General features: G+C 40.4%; 2 protein-coding genes and 1 long non-coding RNA gene across 3 annotated transcripts in view; 1 reads left to right on the top strand and 2 right to left on the bottom strand.

The window, feature by feature from the left end:
* Positions 1-20,430, bottom strand: part of LOC121640415 — a 601,409-nt gene that overhangs the window by 9,843 nt on the left and 571,136 nt on the right. Inside the window, exon 19 of the mRNA XM_041986133.1 lies at positions 6,186-6,512. Within this exon, the coding sequence (XP_041842067.1) occupies positions 6,186-6,512 (327 nt within the window). The remainder of the gene's footprint in view (positions 1-6,185; positions 6,513-20,430) is intronic.
* LOC121640441 overlaps positions 1-20,430 on the top strand; it is a 292,781-nt gene that overhangs the window by 99,326 nt on the left and 173,025 nt on the right. The window lies entirely within an intron of this gene.
* Positions 14,050-17,957, bottom strand: LOC121640568. Its single transcript, XR_006010500.1, has 4 exons — positions 17,946-17,957; positions 14,280-14,531; positions 14,156-14,205; positions 14,050-14,075 (listed from the first exon to the last, which is right to left on the bottom strand). It is a non-coding gene; the product is annotated as an uncharacterized LOC121640568 (long non-coding RNA).

Below are 20,430 nucleotides of genomic sequence, written 5' to 3'. Positions count from 1 at the left end.
TGATCATATAAATCTCCTCTTCTTGCTTCATATAGCCGAGCTCTTACTTCTGTCATGCTGTCTGGCTGTTCTCCATCACTTCAGGTTCCTCCACCCCTGCTCCGCTTTTTACTAATATTCAGGCTGTGGCAATAAAAGCAAAGATAAAAGCAAAAAGCAACAGAGTGAAAAACAGCTTTTATCCCAGAGCTGTCTCATCCCTGAACTCTGCTTCCATGAAGTACTGAGTCATTTGGCTGAAATAGAGCCTGTGCAATAATTCTTGCTGCCCGTCAAATGTTAAATGTATTTTAATTATTTCATTTCATCATTATTTTATCGGGAGTGTGTTTTTATCTTAACATGAAAGCTGCTTCCTCAGGCTGGTTGCACCCTGTACAACGAAAATAAAGTGGATTCTGGTTCTGGTTCTAAGTTTAGACTTTGATGGTTTCTGTGGCAAACAAGACGACAATTGTTGCTTCACACTTTGTTTCCTAAAACCTTCTTTGATTAGAATTAGCTAATGTTATTTAAGCTCTAAACTTCTAAAGGAAATGAATGAAGTTTAAATGTAGCGTCAGAATTACCGCTGGTGTTCTAGTATTAAAATAAAAAGAGTATTTTTATTTGTACAGGGGCCAGTGTGATCTGTACAAAGATGGGGACTCCAGTCTGGGACTGAAAAAAGAAAAGAACTTCCAAACCCAGCTGACAGCACCACAGAATTCCCAGCAGCCCTTAAAGACTTTTGTCATGAATTCAGAGCAACCAGGCCTGAAATCCGTCATCTGTCAGCCGTGAGAACGTCAGCTGCAGATTTCCAGAAACCTGCTGCAAAGACTGTGGGACTGGCCAGGTGTGAACAGCTCAACTAGAATGCAGATGGAAACGCAGCGTACAGAGTTCCAGTCACTGAACTCTGGGATGGACTGAAAAGACAAAGTCATCTGGTCTAAGATGAATCTGTCCACTTCCTGACCAGACTCACAAAGCTTTCTGATCCATATGGAGGCATCCAGCATCCCGCAGACCTGGACAACTACTGGGACACATTGAAAGCAGCTCTGCTGATATTTCTGGATGGACTTCTGTCCAAAGTGTCAGCAGCAGTTAAAAGAAACTGTGTCCTCTCCGGTCCTGTCCAGACTGGCTGAATTAAGGAGACCTGACCTTCATGGACACAACCAGCTGCCCTAAAGTCAGATCCAGGACAGCTAGACACACATAAAGTCCACCTCCCCACGCTCCAACCCCCTCCATACGTCATCACAGGACTGTGGTGCTGAAGAGGCTTTTAGCTGCTCGAATTAAAGTAGAATTTGACTTTTACACACTCACAAAGAAAGCAGGAGGTTTTCTGCATATTTGGGATGTTCAGAATTCACTGTGTTCAGGTTGTGAGGATTCTTTGTTTCTCCATTTCTGACTTTTATCTTAAATGTTTTAAATAGATGAGAATGGACATGTTGGAATGAAAGTCCATGTTTAAATAAAAAATCTCCATTTTTCCTACATTTTCACTCTTCTTTACAAGATAATTGTAATTTTTATTTTAATTGTTATATTTTATAATTATATTATAATTATAATGATATAATTTATAATTTATATAATTTAATAAAATCTGGACTTGAGAACATTTAGTTATACTGATCATAAACCATTGGATATAGAAAACGATATTGATCCTGAAAACAACTTTTTTATTAACAGTTGCTGTGATTGTAGATACTACACAGAAGAACAACTCAACAAAAGTAATTTTTTTTCTGATGAAACAATATCAATAATACATTTCAATAGTAGGAGTTTAAATTCAAATGTCTCAAAAATCAAACATTGCATAAGACAGTTAGATAATAAATTCACAATAATAGCAATATCAGAAACTTGGCTATGTGAAGAGCAAATTGATATGGTGCAGATTGATGGATATGACAGTTACTTTGTAAATAGAAATAAAACAAGGGGAGGGGGTGTGGCCCTATATATTGATAAGGAATATACATGTCATTTTATTGGGGAAATGTCATTTGTTGTGGACAACGTTATGGAGTGCATTACCATAGAAATGGTCATGGGAAATTCAAAAAACACGTTAATAAGCTGTATCTACAGAAAACCCGGCTCTTCTATAGATACTTTTACAGAAAAGCTAGTTGATTTATATGGTCATTTTGGTAATATGAAGCCTGCTATTATCTGTGGCGACTTCAATATTGACTTGTTAAATACTCATGAACACAATACAACTACAGATTATATAAATTCTATGTATAGTATTAGCATGTATCCTACAATTACGCGTCCGACTCGAATAACTACTCATAGTGCCACACTTATCGATAATATATTGACAAATGTCATTGATAGGAAAATAGTCAGTGGAGTCATAATAAATGACACCACCGATCACCTTCCAGTTTTTGCAATTATTCAGAGCAGTAATACCAGTAAGAAAAAGGTTAAAACATTCAAGATTGCTAGAAAAACCACACAGAGCCTAATTAATAATTTTAAAGAAGATTTAAAAAATCAGGATTGGAAAGATGTTTATGTTGAAAATGTAAATGAAGCTTATGAATCCTTTTTGTCCATTGTCCTAGCACTATATGATAAAAACTGTCCTATTGTGAAAAAAGCAGTTAAGCAAAGTCATGTTGACAAACCATGGATAACTATTGGTATTATTAAAGCATGTAGGAAGAAAAAAGTACTGTACCAAGAATTTTTAAAGGTCCCATATTATACACTTTATTCCCAATCTGAGACCATTCATTAATATCTAAATGAAATATTTCCGCCATGGTATGGACAAATCGACCCTCAGTTTGAGTGCAGCGGCTTCTCTTCACCTCCCTCTTTTTAGCAGCTTCAGAAATGTGCCGTTTATGGTGGGCGGAACCCTGGTGGAGCCGCTCAGCTGTTGGCTCCGCCCATCGCATCGCCCGTCATGAGGTGATTGACAGGTTAATATATTTTCAAGCTATCAGACTAATAAGGCCGAAACGATAAAATAACTGCCAGCTCTTACCTCTCCAGCTGTGTCACGGACAGTTGGTATTGAACCTGGCTTCAGCTTCAAACGGTTGGCGAAGCCTGCTTTCCATGCCCCCATGTTGTGGAAACAGTCCTCTTTGAAATGCTGGCCACAGACATGCAAAACCTTTGGAAGTTTTCCGGGTACATTTCCTCCAAAAATAAAATTAATCCACTCAGTCCTCGTGGGTTCAGTGGATGGAAGTAAAAAAACGTTTTCGTGTTCATTTATGCAGCCACAAACAGAACAGTGCTTCTGTCGCTTAGCCATGTCCGCTAACGAGGGTTGCCGAAGAGGGAAAAACACTGGGCGCTAGGTGATTTTTAGAGGGCGGGCTTTGAGAGCCGGTAGACAGGTCCATCGCTCTGTGGGGAGTGGTTATTGTCCCTTATGACGTCATAACGTACACGCTTTCAAACAAGCTCATTTCAGCGCTTACTTCCCTAGAGGTGGAGCAGGGGGGAGAGAGAGCGCCTGAAAGAGTTTCACACTTACGGGTCTCCTACACATGCGGGGGGACCAGTATGACTGTTCCAAAACCATTAAAAAGTGAATTTTGCATAATATGGGACCTTTAAAGAAAAGAACTGTTAATGCTGAACAGAAATATAAGATGTATAAAAATAAACTAACAACAATTATAAGGAATAATAAAAAGGATTATTACAGCAAATTATTAGATGACAATAAAAGTAACATAAAAAAGACATGGAATATACTAAATGATATCATTAAAAAGAGAGCAAGTGGGCCAGATTATCCCAATAGTTTTTTAAATATGAATGACTCTCAGGTTAATAATGTGGAAATGGCCGCTGAAGAGTTTAACAAATTATTTGTAAGTATGGGTCAAAATTTGGCTAATGATATTGTAAAGACAAAAAACAGAGGAAATGTAGTAAGCCAAATAAATATTACAGAGTCTTTCTTTATCAGAAAAACGAATGAAAAGGAGATTATTGACACTGTATGAAATTTAAGAAATAAGAAATCTACTGATTGTAATGGACTCCATATGTCTCTGATAAAAGATATTATTGAATTTATTGCAAAACCTCTCGCACACATCTGTAATCTGTCATTATCAACAGGCGTCTTTCCCAATGAAATGAAACTAGCTAAGGTAATACCAATTTACAAAGCAGGTGATAAGCATGTTCTTTCAAATTATAGACCCATTTCACTGTTACCACAGTTTTCAAAAATACTGGAGAAAATATTCTTTTTAAGGTTACAAGATTTAATAAAAAAACACAATATACTGTATGACCAGCAATATGGTTTTAGAACAAATAGGACAACTGCTCATGCATTAATAGATTTTACTGAAGAAATAACAACGGCCATAGAAAATAAAGAATATGCTGTAGGGATTTTTTTAGACTTACAGAAAGCATTTGATACTGTGAATCATGAACTGTTAATGGAAAAATTGCATGGATATGGAATTAGAGGGATAGCATATAATTGGATCAATAGCTACTTAAAAAATAGAAAACAATATGTTCAATTACATGAAGTTAAGTCTAGTGTACAAAGTGTAATAAGTGGGGTGCCCCAGGGGTCAGTTTTGGGGCCATTTCTGTTCATTTTGTACATAAATAATATATGTGAATTGACAACAAACATGAAAATCATTTTATTTGCAGATGATGCAAATTTAGTTTGCTGTGGGGAAAATCTGCAGCAACTCCTGGATATCGTCGAAAAAGAACTCACTAAGTTGAAGAAATGGTTTGATGAAAATAAACTAACCTTGAATGTAAGTAAAACTAAATTTATGATCTTTGGGAATCGCCGAATAGACACAAACAAACAACTATTGATAGACAATACTAAAATAGAAAGAGTAACTGAGACAAAATTTCTTGGGGTAATAATAGATGATAAAATAAACTGGAAATCGCATATAAATTATATAAAATCCAAAATTTCCAAATCAATTGCAGTTTTATACAGGGTCAAGCACCTCCTAAATCAAGCATCACTTTTCACTTTGTATTGTTCCTTCATACTACCATATATGACCTATTGTGTGGAAGTTTGGGGAAACACTTATAAAACAAACACTGATCCAATATACATTCTACAGAAAAAAGCAATAAGGATCGTTTGCAATGCAGAGTTTAGACAATCAACCAATCAACTCTTTGTTAAACTGAACGCACTTAAGTTTAAAGACCTTGTTGACTTTAAAACAGCACAACTAATGTATGGTGTAATTCATCGGAAGGTTCCTGATGGTATCCAGGGGTTGTTTCAGATTAGGGAAAGTAGATACGGTCTGCAAGGAATGTGTATTTTTAAAAAACAACCAGTAAGAACAAACATAAAACTACATAGCCCTGCAATCCGGGGAGTCAATTTGTGGAATAAATTGAACAATAAAATGAAACTATGTGAAACAATAAATATATTTAAGAAACTATTCAAAACTGATAAATTTTGTATATATAGGACGGAAATATAATGATTTAATTGTATCTTTGTTACTACCTTGTTTCTGTGGAAAATGCTGTGATTGTTATAAATTATCAGCCGATAGTATATTTGTTTTATTATTATTATGTTTATTTTGTTTTTGGGAGCAGGCCCTGAAAAGTTTTTTTTTACTTCTGCCTGCTCCTTTTTTTTTTTTTCGGACCATAAAGGTAATCAGGCAAGCAATTCAAATTGTAGAAAGAGGGGAAAAGGGACAAAGAAGGGGACTGGATGATTTTGCTTGCTTGTTTTCTTGTTCTTCTTGATTTGTCATGTATTTTATTTTATCTTTTAGAAGAGAATCTTTTTTTATAACTTTGTTCGAAAAAAAAAAAAAAAAAAAATGAAAAAATGAATGAATATAAGTGGTTGAGCATGATATTTCCATGTTCTCTGTTTGTGCTTTAAGGTTCTTATTTTATGTCCTGGACTTTGAAGACCAGTTAAATAAAGATCTCATATTTGAACTGGTCCTGGTTCCTGTGCGGTCCTAAGGTCCAATCGAACAAGAACTCTACGAGCAGCGTTGTGAGACTGCAGCTAAATGCTGAACTCATTCAATCACATTTACTCTCAAACACACACATTTCACTTTCACCTTCTAATCACACTCTGATCAGTATTGATCACAACTGATCAGCTGATTGGAAAAATACTCAAACATCAGATTTAATCCACTGACCTCTGACTGTGAGATTAACTTGTTTCTTCATCAGGATGTTTTCCTCCCTGCTGTAGACGCTGCAGGTGAAGGTCCCACTGTCTTCATCTGTGGGGTGTTTCAGAGTCAGACGGAGGTTTCTAGATTGTAGAGGGTTTCTCTCCATCACTGTTCTGGTTCTGTAGAACTGGTCCTGTTCTTCAGGCTGGTCAGAACCATTCTGATACACATGGACAGTCCTGTAGTTATTATCCCTCCACTCCACTTTAGCGTCTCCAGGCAGGTGAACTGTGGTTCTGCAGGGCAGCAGGACAGACTCCGCCCCTGACTCCACCTCCACCTGGTAGACTGAGAGAAACAAACACCATCAGCTGTACAGACAGCAGCAGCAGCTCTGATGGTCACATGACCGTCTCATCCTGGTCTCTGGGTCTCATGCTGGTGGAGGACTCTCAGTGTTCAGACAGAAGAAGTTCCAGCAGTTTCTTTGAGGACGTGGATCAACCAGGTGACCTGAGCTCACCTGACGTCCGTCACACGTCTGACAGAAACCAGTGAAACCAGTTTCTGATGAAGACCTGTTTTCTTCTTCAGGACATTTGGAGCAGCTACCAAAGAAGAAGTCAGAAGCTGAGGAGGAAGCAATCAGATGAATGGATGAGTGAGGAGAGAGTGGAGTAGATAAAGATCAGAGAGCTGAGAACTCTCCACTCCTTAAACAGACGCTGGCTGATCCTCCACAGTCTTCATGTCTGACACACATCAGCTCAGAAACATGAAGATCTGATGAGTCTTCTCTGATCTGAACCATCTGAAGCTGAACTCCACCACGACTGAGCTCAGCTCCAGGAGGAACATGTACTGAAGCTGCTGCATCCAGCTGTTTACCACCACAGAAGAAGAACAGCTGCTCCACATGGAGACTCTGTGTGAGATAAATGCAGTGAAGCTTCAACTCTGTTTGGTAAAGTCATGATGTGGAGCTGCTTTACTGGTGAAGGACTCAGTCTGAAGGAGCTTTCCTGACTTCTGGAACAAAACCTGAACTTTCTCTTCACGTTTCTGTCTCAGCTTCTGGAACAAATCTGACTGTCAGAGAACCACAAGAAGAGGGGAGGAGCCAAGATGGCGTCATGTTAAGACATACGTTTTATGTGTCGTAAAATTCATCTGCATTTTTGTATTTTTTTACCGCTACACACCTGATAAAAGCCTAAAACATTTATGTACAGATAAAGAATTAAATCCTGTGAAGACACTAAACAAACTCTAGACCCTTTTTGTCCCCCAGCTAACTAGCTCTGTTGGGGAAGCTAAAGAACACATAAGTTCACATGTCCAACAGCGGGAAAGGAAAGAAGACAACCAATACTCTGAAGACTCCAAACAACCACTTATATTCTGAGGTGAGTGATAAATGTAGCTGCATAAACATGGAAGAAGAGGAAGACATAACCCTGAAGCCTCTCCCAGACACATCGTTAAACAGCCCGCCTCCCAAGAACAGTAACAGCATGGATCCCTCCTTGCTGGAACTACAAAGAAATATTATCAGCACCATCAGAATCTGAGACGATTTAAGAACTTAAAAATCACTAGAATATGTTCAAGATGAAATCAATGATATCAAAATAAGCAAAGACGTCCTAGAAAATGACATTAAACAACAAGAAGACATAGCTGATCTAGCTAACGGCTAGCTGAAGCTGAACACTAGAAAAGAAGGTGGTGTCTTAGTTTTTATGGCTTAGAGATTCCCAACCCTGGTCCTCAAGGCACACTATCCTGCAGGTCTTAGACGTCTAAGACCTGCAGGATAGTGGGCTTTGGGGACCAGTGTTGGGAATCACTGGCTTAGAAGAACAAGAGGGTGAAGATATAAAACAGAAAGTGTCCACATTCTGCCAAAAAGTTGCTCCAGAACATGGAGAACAGGTGATGGAGGGAATTGATGTTGCACACCGGCTGGGTAACAGAGACGGCAACAACCAAAAACCAGGTGCAGCTTTAGTTTTATTCACCCTCAGATCTGTCAGAGATGCTATAAGGAGGAAAGCAAAGCTCCACTCGTTCCTGAAGAAAAGAAAACTTCACTTTGGTGAAGACCTAACAGAAACAGAGACAGAGGATGGAGCTGCTATATGGCCAGCTGTGGAGAAGCTCGTAAAGACGGTCACAGGGCGGATTTCATCGGACCAAGAGCTTTGGTCAACGGGAAGGAAATCTCCATGAAGACTTGATCTGGGACAGCACTCGTCCACAAGACCATCATCTCTGCTGACATCATTTCTAAATAAAACCATGAACTGGAAATGACCTGCAACCAGCATCACTCCTCCTCCTCATCACATCTACTCAGCTCTGATGACTCCATTCATGGAGGCCACAGACTGAATATAACCTGCAACCCACTTCATCTACTCAGCTCCACACACTCCATCTACTGATAAGAGACCACAACATGAAGAGAATCTGCTTCACCAGAACCTCCAACCCCATCCATTCACCCCTACCGACTCCACCTACAGGTAATAAGAATAAAACACAGTCTGAGGACGTCCAGCATCACCAGCACCACTGACTACATAATAAGTACCAAACATGAGATGTGTGGAAAACTTGCAGGTTCAGGGACTTCAGATTGATGTTTTCTTAAACAGGTAATGAGTTCTCTTTAAAAACTTTCCCTCTGGATCCGTTCATGATGTGTTCTGTTAAAACAATCCAGGCTTAGAAGTTAAACTTGTTTCATAAGTGATGGATGTTGGTTACACATAGCGGTGTTTTACACAACACTGACTCTTCACAGGTTCACAGGTATAAAAGCTGTTAGGAGCCGTTCCAGCTGTTCTCACACATGTGATGATTTAAAGCTGCTTTCTATTAATACGCAACAAAGTAAAGAGAAGAGCTTTCTTCTTGTTTTGTGGGGAAATCAAAGCAGATATCATCTTTTTACAAGAAGTCGTTCTTGTGCAGATGACATGAAGTTGTGGAAAACTCAGAGGGGCAGTGACACCTGGTGGTCACATGGCCCAGACCACTCAGCTGGGGTCGCCCTCCTCAGAGACAAATAGAAGAATCTAAAAGACTCAGATGGCCGTTGGCTGATTGTAACTATTGAAATATCTGACCAAGAGTTTATACTGGGAAATGTCTACGGTTATAACTCTTCCACATCTCACTCATTAATGCTGGAAGAATGAGAGGAAACGACCACAGCTCTCATACAGAAACTCCCTTTGGCTAAAATCCTCCTAGGAGGCCATTCCAGTCTGGTCTGGTCTAAGTCCTGCGCCCGATCCCCACCTCAAACCACAAATCCTGAAAATAAACTAGTTCATTTCTGCAGCTGCATGCAACTTTTGGATGTTTGGAGGCACCAGAGCAAAACAAACATACAGTTTACTTGGACAAACAAAAGTTTTACATCACATCAAGGACTGATTGTTGATCTCAGCAGAACTTGAGCCCCACGTCTGTGAAGAGAAACCTCCCCTTCTATCATGACCCATCACACCACGATAACACTAAACTTTTTATTCTAGAGAAGGGAAGGAAGAAAGAAATGTGGGCTGTTGGAAGTGAAACAACTCTCTTCTTCATGATAACGAGCTGATCTGGAACACGGACAGTCTTATTAAAAAGTTCTGGCAGATGCTTTAGGAAGCAGAGAAGATGGAAAACACCGGAAACTTCTAAAATCTCAAATATGAAAACCAGCCGTTTCCTGTGGGAAGAAAAAGCTTGGGTGAGAAATCAACCAATGAATTACAGACATATCTGAGCTTCCCTCTGCTCAGAACCTGAACCATGAAGTCCACGTTCTCACGCTGGAAAAGTTCCAGCAGGAACTGGATGATGTTCCTGCAGAGAGGGCTGAAGGAGCTTTCATTCACTCTGGGAAGAATGGTTGGAGGAAGGAGAGAAATACTAAATGTGTTTTTAGTTTAGAAAGAAGGAATGCTGAAGTAAACAGTAGAACCAAACTGAAAATAATGACACAATCTGCAAAGACAATAAGCTCATAACCAAACACATAACAGACTTTTATGCTAAACTTTATCAACCTTCTACCAAAACTAACATTTTAGAAACAATTAAAGAACCAAAAACAGCAGAAATGATGACAGAAAATGTTCAGAAATGAACTTTGGAGGAGATTCTAACAAGCATGAAAGAGCTAAAAAGCATAAATCTCCTGGTAATGAGGGCTTAGCCTCTGAGTTTATAAAAGGTGTGACAGAGAAATGGAGATATTTCTCCAGCTTCTGTAATGAAGCTGCTGACAAAGAAGAACGGCCGCCGTCATGGCAACAAGGACTCGCTCTCATTCCAGAAGCAAATAAAGAGATTTTCCTCCGTGATAACTGGAGGCCAATCACTCTTTAAACAATGATTGTAAAATTATTGCTTCTGGTTTAGCAAAAGGTTTAAAGTTCGGCCTAAATGAAGTCACCAATCACAAAGCGGCTTCATGAACGGTCGCCATGTTTCTAACAACATCCGCCTGTCATCCACTTGATGAACTAGAAAGATCTAATTGATGTTCCCCTTTAATTCTAGTCTTAGATCTTCAAAAAGCCTTTGATGCTGCATCTCATAACTTCGTCTTTGACTCCCTCAGATTCTTCAAATTCCATCATTTCTTCTTAAAAACAATAAAAACCTTGTACAATAAAACTCCAGCTCCATCAGGGAACATCACCAGGTCTGAAGGAAGAAGAGGTCTTCACCAGGGATGCCCCATCTCTCCTCATCTTTTCCTTATTGTGGGTGAAATTCTCCACCTACTAATCACTCAGCGTTCCTTTAAAGGCTTCACATTTAATGAGAAACAAATGAAAACATCCAGCTGGATGAAGAAGCTTCTCTTTTCTTTAGTCCTCTTTGTCCTCTCTGTTGTTGGAAACTTCTCTGAAGCGTCTGCTTTGAATGGAAATCTGAATAAGTGTGACTTTCTCCCTGTTAAAGACATTTTACACACTCATATCGGTGCTATTCCAGTTAAAATAATAGTCAAATACTTCAGCATTACAATCTCCAAAGACGATAAACAATGAAGGAAAATCTGAACCAACAATCTCTTCAATAAAAAAATCAGCTCTCTCTTTATGGACGAGAGCTATTAAGTAAAGCTGAAGGTCTCTCTAGAACCTCTGATGTATTTTCTCCTGTGGAGGTAACCAAGGAAAACATGAATCATTTAAACAAACTCTTATTTGACTTTATCTGGAAAACAAGCCTCAGAAAATGGTAGAAGCTGTTCTGTGCTTGTCTCTCTCAGAGGGAGGCTCATCGTTTAGACTTCATGCTCTTAATGTTACAATCAAAGTAAACTGGTTAAAGAAATTCTTAAAAACCCTGATAGTACGTGGAACATCTTCCCAAATGTTTTATTTAAAAACTAGCTGGTCTGAAGTTCCTATCAATACGCCCGTATGCTGCTGGAAAACTTCCTATCAAGTCAAGTTTCCATAGACGAGTTCTCTTGTGTTGGTTCTTCTTTCTAAACACAGCTGTTCTCCACACAGGTTCTTTCTGTGGAACATCGCCTGCAGCACACACACACATAAGTCTGTTCTACACACACTGCTTTGACAGCAGCATCCTGCTAGTGAGGCAGCTCTGTGATAACGATGCTCAGTTATATTCATACGATGAGTTTAAGAGCAAATCCAGTGTTCCCGTTCCTCCAGGAGAATATAACACTGTTATTAACGCCCTCCCATCCGGTACCACGGCTCCATCACGGTGCCACCAAATATACACGTTTCCTTCAGTAGAACTAACCACAGTGTTAAAGTGGACGGAGTTTCCATCTTTGATAAGAAGGTTAACAGCGCTTTCATGAGAAAACTGCTTTCTACTAAAACAAGCTGCTGGATACAGATGGCTAGAAGCATCACTAGATGGTAGAACCTGGAACGCTAGATCTGCTCCTCCCTATAAATTCATACTGTCCAACAAGATGAAAGAACGGCTCTTCAGAATTACACAGAAATATTCTCCTGTTAACTGTCTCATTTATAAATAAAAACCCGGTTTAAGTAAAAAGTGCAGTTTTTGCCAAAATGACTCTGAAACTGAAAAACATTTATTTTGTGGATGTGTCTAATTTCTGGTCTGACTTTCAGTTTGATCTCAAGAAACATCTGGATAAGAATTTCTCTCTAAATGAGTCTGACCTGATATTTATATTTAGAAATTCTAACTCCACTAACAATGAATCATATCATCAACTTACTGATTATTTTTGCAAAGTTTAACAAACATAAAATGAAATTCTTGAAGAAACTTTCCTCTTTTTCTCTTTTTAAAAAGTCTGAACTGAGTTCTTATTTTAATGTACTTCAACAACTTGAAATGTGGTAAAATAAAGTTTAATAAAACCTACATCTGTGTAAACTTTGTAAATATATTATTATGGCACTCTGTTCGGCTTGTCTTCTGTACCATCGTTTTGAGCCAGTCTTGCGACTAGTATTTGAAGCACGAGTGAGGCGAGTGCGTGTTTACCAGGTTTTAATGACTTAAAAAACACTCTTTTACACGTACATGCACCACACGTCAAAAAACTATATCGCTTCCAACTTCTCTGGCTTCAATCTGCTCATTAAGCCTTGACTACCGCATCATAATAACGTGGCACTATTCAATTGGAAGCTCAAACTCAAACTACTTTATAGTTAACAGCACAAACGTATGCATTTAACAAAGCATGCTTTTACGTTATAACAAAACTAGCACTCTTTAAAGTTAACACTTTGCTCTTAACCAAAAAAATTATCATTTCAGGTAAAACAATGAATTTGGCTCTAACATAATCCGGCCCCTAATTGGTTAGGCAGGAAGACTAAGCCATTACAAACACAAAATACCTTGAGCCAAAATACTTCAAATGACCATAATCACTAAATGTCCTTTCTCTTCACTTTTCCAGGCATAGCTTATTTAGAGGTCTTTCCAGCAGACTGGTCCTGGTCTGTATCTTCACTCTTCTTACTGTCCCATGGGAGTCTGGTAATGTTTCCATGACTTTTCCCATGAGCCATGAATTGCGTGGGGAGGAACTGTCCACAAGCAGAACGACGTCTCCAGTCATGAAATTCCGCTTTGGCTTTAGCCATTTCTGTAGCTCCTGAAGAAGTGAGAGATACTCACGTGTCCATCTGGTCCAGAATAAGTCCACAAGATATTGGACTTGTTTCCATCGTCTTTTTGTGTATGTGTCATCTTTACTGAAGATGCCTGGAGGCATGCTGGTGTAACACGGGGGGACGACCCGGATCGTGACCAAGGACGGGACTGCAAGGGTCCTCTGGTAGACCAAACCAATTTCTAAAATAAGGTCTAGAGCTCCCTATTATAAAATACACAAGTTTGTTCAGGCTACTGATTGACAGAAACGAACAGTCATACAAAAATAATTTCTTTATTCACATTAAATTCTTTAAAACATGCCTTTGAGCAGACGGGACTTACAAACATAAAAAAATCACTGCAAACAAAAGAAAATAAAGAAAACCAAACAATTAATGAATTAGTAATCAAACTCAAACAAAATTAGTAAACTAAGTGCAAACTTAAACTTATCAAAAGGAAATCCCTCCTCACTCAAACTCCTAAAAGTCTCGCACAAACCCTCCACGCCAAACCATAAATGCGGGGGGAAAGCCAAATAAAACTAAATGCGCAAATAAACCGCGGGGCAGGAACGACCACGTCACCCCTACGGCTCAAGCTTAGCCAGCTTAGACGATCTGACAATGCGAGGTGTGGCGGGCAACAACTAAGATAACAGAGCCTGGTGTCACGCTGAAGACGCTCAAGATGTTGACGAACTAAAGAAACACAGCAGGGACTAAAGAACCTAGTAGGAGCTAAAGAACATAGCAGGACAGGGGCAATCTGTAACACCAAAGAACAGAATTAGCCATCCAACCTGTCCATCATTATACGCGTTCGCATCTGCTGCGCATAACTCTTACCTGCACACAGCTTCCTTCACGCACCCACACGAACACCCCCTCAGCACAGCCTAATGAGGAACAGTTAACGTCAGCTTGCTGTCAACAACCACACACACAGCCTTCAACTGCTAATGTCAATTACCTTCACCAGCCAGACTGGGGGACATCCACGACTCCCGACGGCAAACTCCACAGTTCTGCTTCGAATCAACAATGCCAGAACCTCGCAGCGACGCACTCAGATGCTGCATACAGCAGAAAACCAGAGAGCTACAATGCGGCTACCCGCACCTGTTTATAATCCCCTTGATCAGCCAGCGCGGGCAACACGGAGGTGGAAACACGCCCTGCCACGCCCCCACGGCTGCACATAGCGTCGGAAACATCAGCCTCCCTCACTATGCAAAACCACCTGGTTACACTGGGTTGAGATCTCATCAACAACAAGTGGTTTGGTGTCAGAGGTTCAACATCATTTACATCATTTGAAACAATAGTGAGAGGCCTGCTGTTGATGATGCTTTCAATTTCACACAATATAGTGTTCAGGCAATCATCGTTAACTGTCTGTTCCCTTAGTAGGCATCTGAGGATTTTGCGGATAGTCCGAATTTGTCTCTCCCAAACCCCGCCTTGGTGCGAGGCTGTAGGGCTGTTGAATATCCACTTTATTTCTTTTGGTTGCAAAGCTCGCTCTATTTTGTCATTATCCAGTTGTTGGATGGCTTCTCTCAACTCCCTTTCAGCAGATACTAAGTTTGTGCCATTATCTGATCTCATGATAGCAACTTGACCTCTCCTGCACACAAAAAGTCGTATTGCATTAATGCAAGAATCCGTGTCAAGGCTGTCTGCAACTTCAATGTGTACGGCTCTCAGGGTGAGGCAAGTGAAGATCACACCATATCTTTTAACCGTAGCCCGGCCCCTTTTAACCTCAAATGGCCCGAAGAAATCAACACCAGTGTTCGAGAAAGGAGGTTTATCTGACAGGAGACGATCCTCTGGTAGATCTGCCATGCTTTGCTCCCCAATCTTTCCACTTATCCTGCCACATGTAGTACATTTGTTGATTATCCTTCGGATTGCTGCATTGGCCTGTGGTATCCAGTATTTGCATCTCAGCTGCGCCAAAACATAACTGCGCCCACAGTGGCCTGCTTTTTGATGTATGTCTCTCTGAATCAGTGTGGATACCTTGCTGTTCTTTGACAGAATTGCTGGATGCTTAGCATCTTCGGGCACTGTACTATCTCCAACTCTGCAGCTACTAGATCTTCCAAGGTAAGTTTTTTATTCCCAATAGTTTTTCTGTATTCCTGTATATGTTGTCTCAACTTTGTCTTTTGCCACTCTGCTCCTTTTTCAGTTTGACTGGTTGCTCCTACTATCCTTTTTCTTTCCTCTTTCAGTTTCCAAAGAGTCTTCTTTACCTTTAAGATCCAGGCCACTGCTCTTTTCAGTCTTTGCCAATCTGAGTAGTAGTTTATCAGTTCATTCATTGGTTCGTTTTCTTCTTTGACTTTAGTTGTGTGTACTGCTGCTTTGTTTTTGATTTCTGGATCATTTAAGAGACTTTCATTTCTTTGTTTCAGTTGTTCTGGCCAGTCCGTTTCACTTCTGATTATGAAGTTCGGCCCTTTGAACCACGTTCCAGCTTGTTCCAAGTTCTTAGCTTTTAAGCCTCTGGTGGCTTGATCTGCAGGGTTCTCTTTTGTGCTAACATATATCCATTGTGACGGCTTGGTTGCTTCTCTTATCATTTCAACTCGGTTAGCAACAAAGGTTTTGAAACGAGCGGTTTCACTGTTAATGTATTTGAGCACTGTAGTGCTATCTGTCCAGAAGATAGACTGTTGCAATGGGATTTGAAGTTCTTGCTGCAGCATCTTGTTTACTTTGACTGCTATGAGTGCCGCGGTCAGTTCCAAACGAGGGATGGTGACCAACTTAAGCGGAGCCACTCTTGACTTCCCCATAAGGAACACACAATGCTTCTTTCCATCTTTGTTCTCCAATAGCAGATAAGACACAACGCCATATGCATACTCTGATGCATCAGAGAAATGGTGCAGCTGTGCTGCAACAGTAGATCCAAAATCCAAAGGTTTCAAACATTTGTTTATCTTGAACTTGGAGAGGTGAGTAACATCCTCGATCCATTTTCTCCAATCTGCTGCATGTTTCTCACCAATCTTTTCATCCCATCCATATTGTTCTTTGCAGAGTTCTTTCAGCAAGAGTTTAGCAGGCAGGATAACAGGTGACAAGAAGCCAAAGGGGTCGTAGATGGAATTGACAACAGATAAAATTCCTCTTCTAGTCATTGGCTTGTCTTGTAGATTTATCTGGTAGGCAAAGTTGTCAGTTTCGGTGTCCCACTGAACTCCAAGAGTTCTTTCCACTGGCAGAGAATCATGTCTCAGATCCAAGTCTTTTACTTCACTTGCTCGATGAGGTTGTGGGATAGAATGCTACACTTTCCTGCTGTTGCTCATCCATTTTGTTAAAGTGAAGCCCCCACTAGCACACAAGGTCTGAAGATCCTGTGCCAAGGTAACTGCATCATCTTCAGTTGCCAAGCTTTTGAGACAGTCATCCACGTAGAAGTTACACAGCACTGTCTCAACAGCTTCTTGTGATGTAACATCCTTGTGATCTTCTGCGGTTCTTTTTAGTGCATACGAGGCGACACTTGGTGAAGAAGTAGCTCCGAAGAGGTGCACTGTCATTCTGAACTCCTTTATGGGTTCATTCACTTTGCCATCAGGCCACCAAAGAAAACGTAAGAGGTCAGCATCATGATCTGGTACTTCGACTTGGTAAAACATTGACTCGATGTCAGCCATTAATGCGACAGGCTCCTTGCGAAATCTCAAAAGGATGCCAACCAAGGTATTAGTCATATCAGGGCCTTGTAACAACTCTCCATTCAAAGATTTTCCCTGATAAGTGGCTGTGCAGTCGAAAACCACACGCAGCTTCTTCTTCCTGGGGTGGTACACACTGTGGTGTGGTATGTAGAACACTTTGTTGTCGTCACGGTTTAGCTGATGTGCCGGAACTTGCACAGCATAGCCCTTATCAATGATGGTGCTCATAAAGCTCTTGTAGTGTTCAAAGAACTCAGGACTTCTCTGAAACTTTCTTAATAAACAGGTTATGCGCTGTTCTGCCACACTTCGGTTATTGGGCATTTTGACATCTTTGTTCCTAAATGGCAGTCCGATACTGTAATGTCCGTTCTCAAACACCATTGTTCTCTGCACGGACTCCATAAAATGTTTGTCTTCTTGAGACATCTCTTCTTTTTCATTGTACTTTAGTTCTTGAAAATCAGAGTTGTACTGTTCAACAAACAGTTTTTCAATTTCAACTATGGAGATTCTGTTTACCGAAAAATGAGGTGTCCCATTCGTGGTGTCTTAAAGTTCTTTTCTTACAGATCCATTCACCACCCAACCTATGGCGGTTTTCACAGCATAAGGTCCTCCACCTTGACTGTTAATAATACGCCATGGTTCCAAAGCTCTTGAACAGTTAGCTCCTATAAGGAGACCTACCTCTGATTTTATCTCTGGCAGGTTTACTTCTTTGAGGTAAGACCTATTTTCGATGTCAGCTTGCTTAGGCATATTCCCATTGTGTACAGGTATGTTTTTGTGTGTGAACACCTTCGGTAAATCGATGAAGTTGGTGTCTTCCCACCCACACACTTCCAGATTTGAAATTGCTAAACTGTTTATTACCTTTGATTCTTCAGGTTTTTCTTGTCCCATAGTGCTGAGATGTATTCGTGTTGGCTGACCTCGAACGCAGAGTCTTCTTTGTAGATCCTCAGTACAGAATGTTGCTGTGCTCCCCGGGTCTAAAAAGGCGTAAGTTTCAACCCACTTATCACTCTTTTTTGATTTAATTTTCACCGGTACTACTGACAGCACATATTCTGCTTCTCCGGCCCCAGTAAGGCTACAAGGTTGTTGCTGAACTGAGACTTGGGCACAGGAAATCTCATTTCCGTGAGCATCTTCCTTCTTTTCAGACCCGGCAGAGCCTGTTTCTTTTTCAATATGCAGGATTTCAGGGTGTTTGATGGTACATTCTTTACATTCAACTCTCCTTTTACAGTATTTTCCGAGATGGCCAGGAACTAAGCATCCGAAACATAAACCTTTTGATTTCAGGAAGTCCACTCTGTCTTTGTATGGCTGACCTTTGATATTACTGCACAAAGCCAGAGTGTGTGACTGCTGACAGTACAAGCATGGCTTTTCAAAGGCGCTCACAGTTTTGCTTAATGTTCCTGGTTTAACATGTGTTTCTGGATTCTGTTCCAAGAAGTATAACTTATCCTGATCATTGTCAGTCCTCTGATCTATTGCATGTTCGAAAGTTCGTATAAAGCCTTTGTACTGTAGAGCATCACCTCTGAACACAGGAATGTCCTTCATCGGCAGCTGAGACAGCTGCTGTTGTTTTACTAGTAGGTCTGTGATTTCATTCTGTTTTTGCAAGACTGCAACTATGTCATCACCTTTGTCCATTTGAGTGTTAGGCTGATAACTTGGAACTGGATGAGAAAGTGGTGATGATTGGTGGTGCTGCATTGGAGGTTTAACGTGCATGTTATCAGTAGCTTGTAGCGGCGTCATCACGCTAACCTTTTCCTTCTTTATGGATCCAAAAGGTAGTTTTCGCATTGATACATGACCACTGTAAACGTCTTCAGAACTACCATACTCCTTAAGCACCTTTAATCTCGCTTGACTTTCAGCCAACGCAGTTTTCAGCTCTAACTTTTCTTTTTCCCCTTGGATTCTAGCCGCTTCGAATTCAAGCTCCTGCTTTCTGGTTAACGCTGCTGCACGCTCCAGCAGGGCTGCATGCTCTGCCTCCTGTCTTGCTCGGGTAGAAGAAACGCGTGACACAGCTGATGCTCGACTTTCTTTTGCACTACATAAACTAGCCTTTTCAGCGTTTCCGATCCCTGCCTGTGAAATGCTGTAACTTGGTCTAACAGATTCTTGCAACTCATCCATAACATCAGACCCTCCTTCATGCACATTTTCATGTTGTGGTGGCATGTACTCCTGTTCATTTGCTATCCACGTTTTGGCTGTTTTCATAAAGTCTCTGATTGTTGCAATTTTAGGTTCAAACCAGGTGTGCTGGTCAAATGCTTTTTCATCTTCTTCCAAAAGATTTATAACTTCTTTATTGCAACAATGAAAGTCATTCACCAATAATGCAAAATCATTTTCCATCGAATCTTGCACATTCTGGATGTTTTTAGCATCTCCCATTAATTTTTCCAGCTCCTTTATTCTGCTTGTCAGTGTTCCTAATTTGCGTCTCCTCAATGCAATACACCTCTGCAGTTTTTCCTCTGAAGCCTTTTCAGTTAGCTTACGTGATCTTCCCTGTTCTGAAGCATCTTTCTTACTTGTCTGCTCCTCTTCATCAGCCATCTTTCACTTTGCGGAGCTTAAAGCTCAAGTTGCATGCTGTAGTTCCAAGCCTCCTATTCAGGTGACTTCTTTAAAAGGAAAAAACATACGCCACAACTTCTCAAAATATCATCAAACTCCACATTGACTAAGTTAAGACTTGCCGTCAAGTTTGCTCAATTGTGCGCGTTACTGTTCTTGGAGCAGAGCGTTTCGCCTTAATTTTTTCTCTGGACTCCTGTATCTTCACATGCCAGAGAATCTTTGTTTCTTCGTACTATCCAAAGCAAAAGCAGGAAAGTACCTTTTCTTGTGTGTGGAAACGCCAGTCTTGTTATAAGCTTTTGCGTCGAAACTCATGCTTTTTCTCTTGCAGCAAGCTTATCACATCGCTTGTACGTCCAGGCGATCCAACGAAGCTCCGTTAGCGAGTTTTTTGACTAATATTATGGCACTCTGTTCGGCTTGTCTTCTGTACCATCGTTTTGAGCCAGTCTTGCGACTAGTATTTGAAGCACGAGTGAGGTGAGTGCGTGTTTACCAAGTTTTAATGACTTAAAAAACACTCTTTTACACGTACATGCACCACATGTCAAAAAACTATATCGCTTCCAACTTCTCTGGCTTCAATCTGCTCATTAAGCCTTGACTACCGCATCATAATAACGCGGCACTATTCAATTGGAAGCTCAAACTCAAACTACTTTATAGTTAACAGCACAAACGTATGCATTTAAGTGGGGTGAGCTCAGTGGTGGTCGCATTTTCTGTTGACCGCGTATCACATAATTTATAATAAGTTTGTTTCAGTTAGAATATCGTTTATTCATTAGTTGATTTGTCTAT

The sequence above is a fragment of the Melanotaenia boesemani genome, chromosome 5 (assembly GCF_017639745.1).
Source record: "Melanotaenia boesemani isolate fMelBoe1 chromosome 5, fMelBoe1.pri, whole genome shotgun sequence".
Lineage (NCBI taxonomy): Eukaryota > Metazoa > Chordata > Actinopteri > Atheriniformes > Melanotaeniidae > Melanotaenia > Melanotaenia boesemani.
Note: the sequence above shows the minus strand (reverse complement) of the source record. Positions and strands in the feature narration are given on the sequence as shown.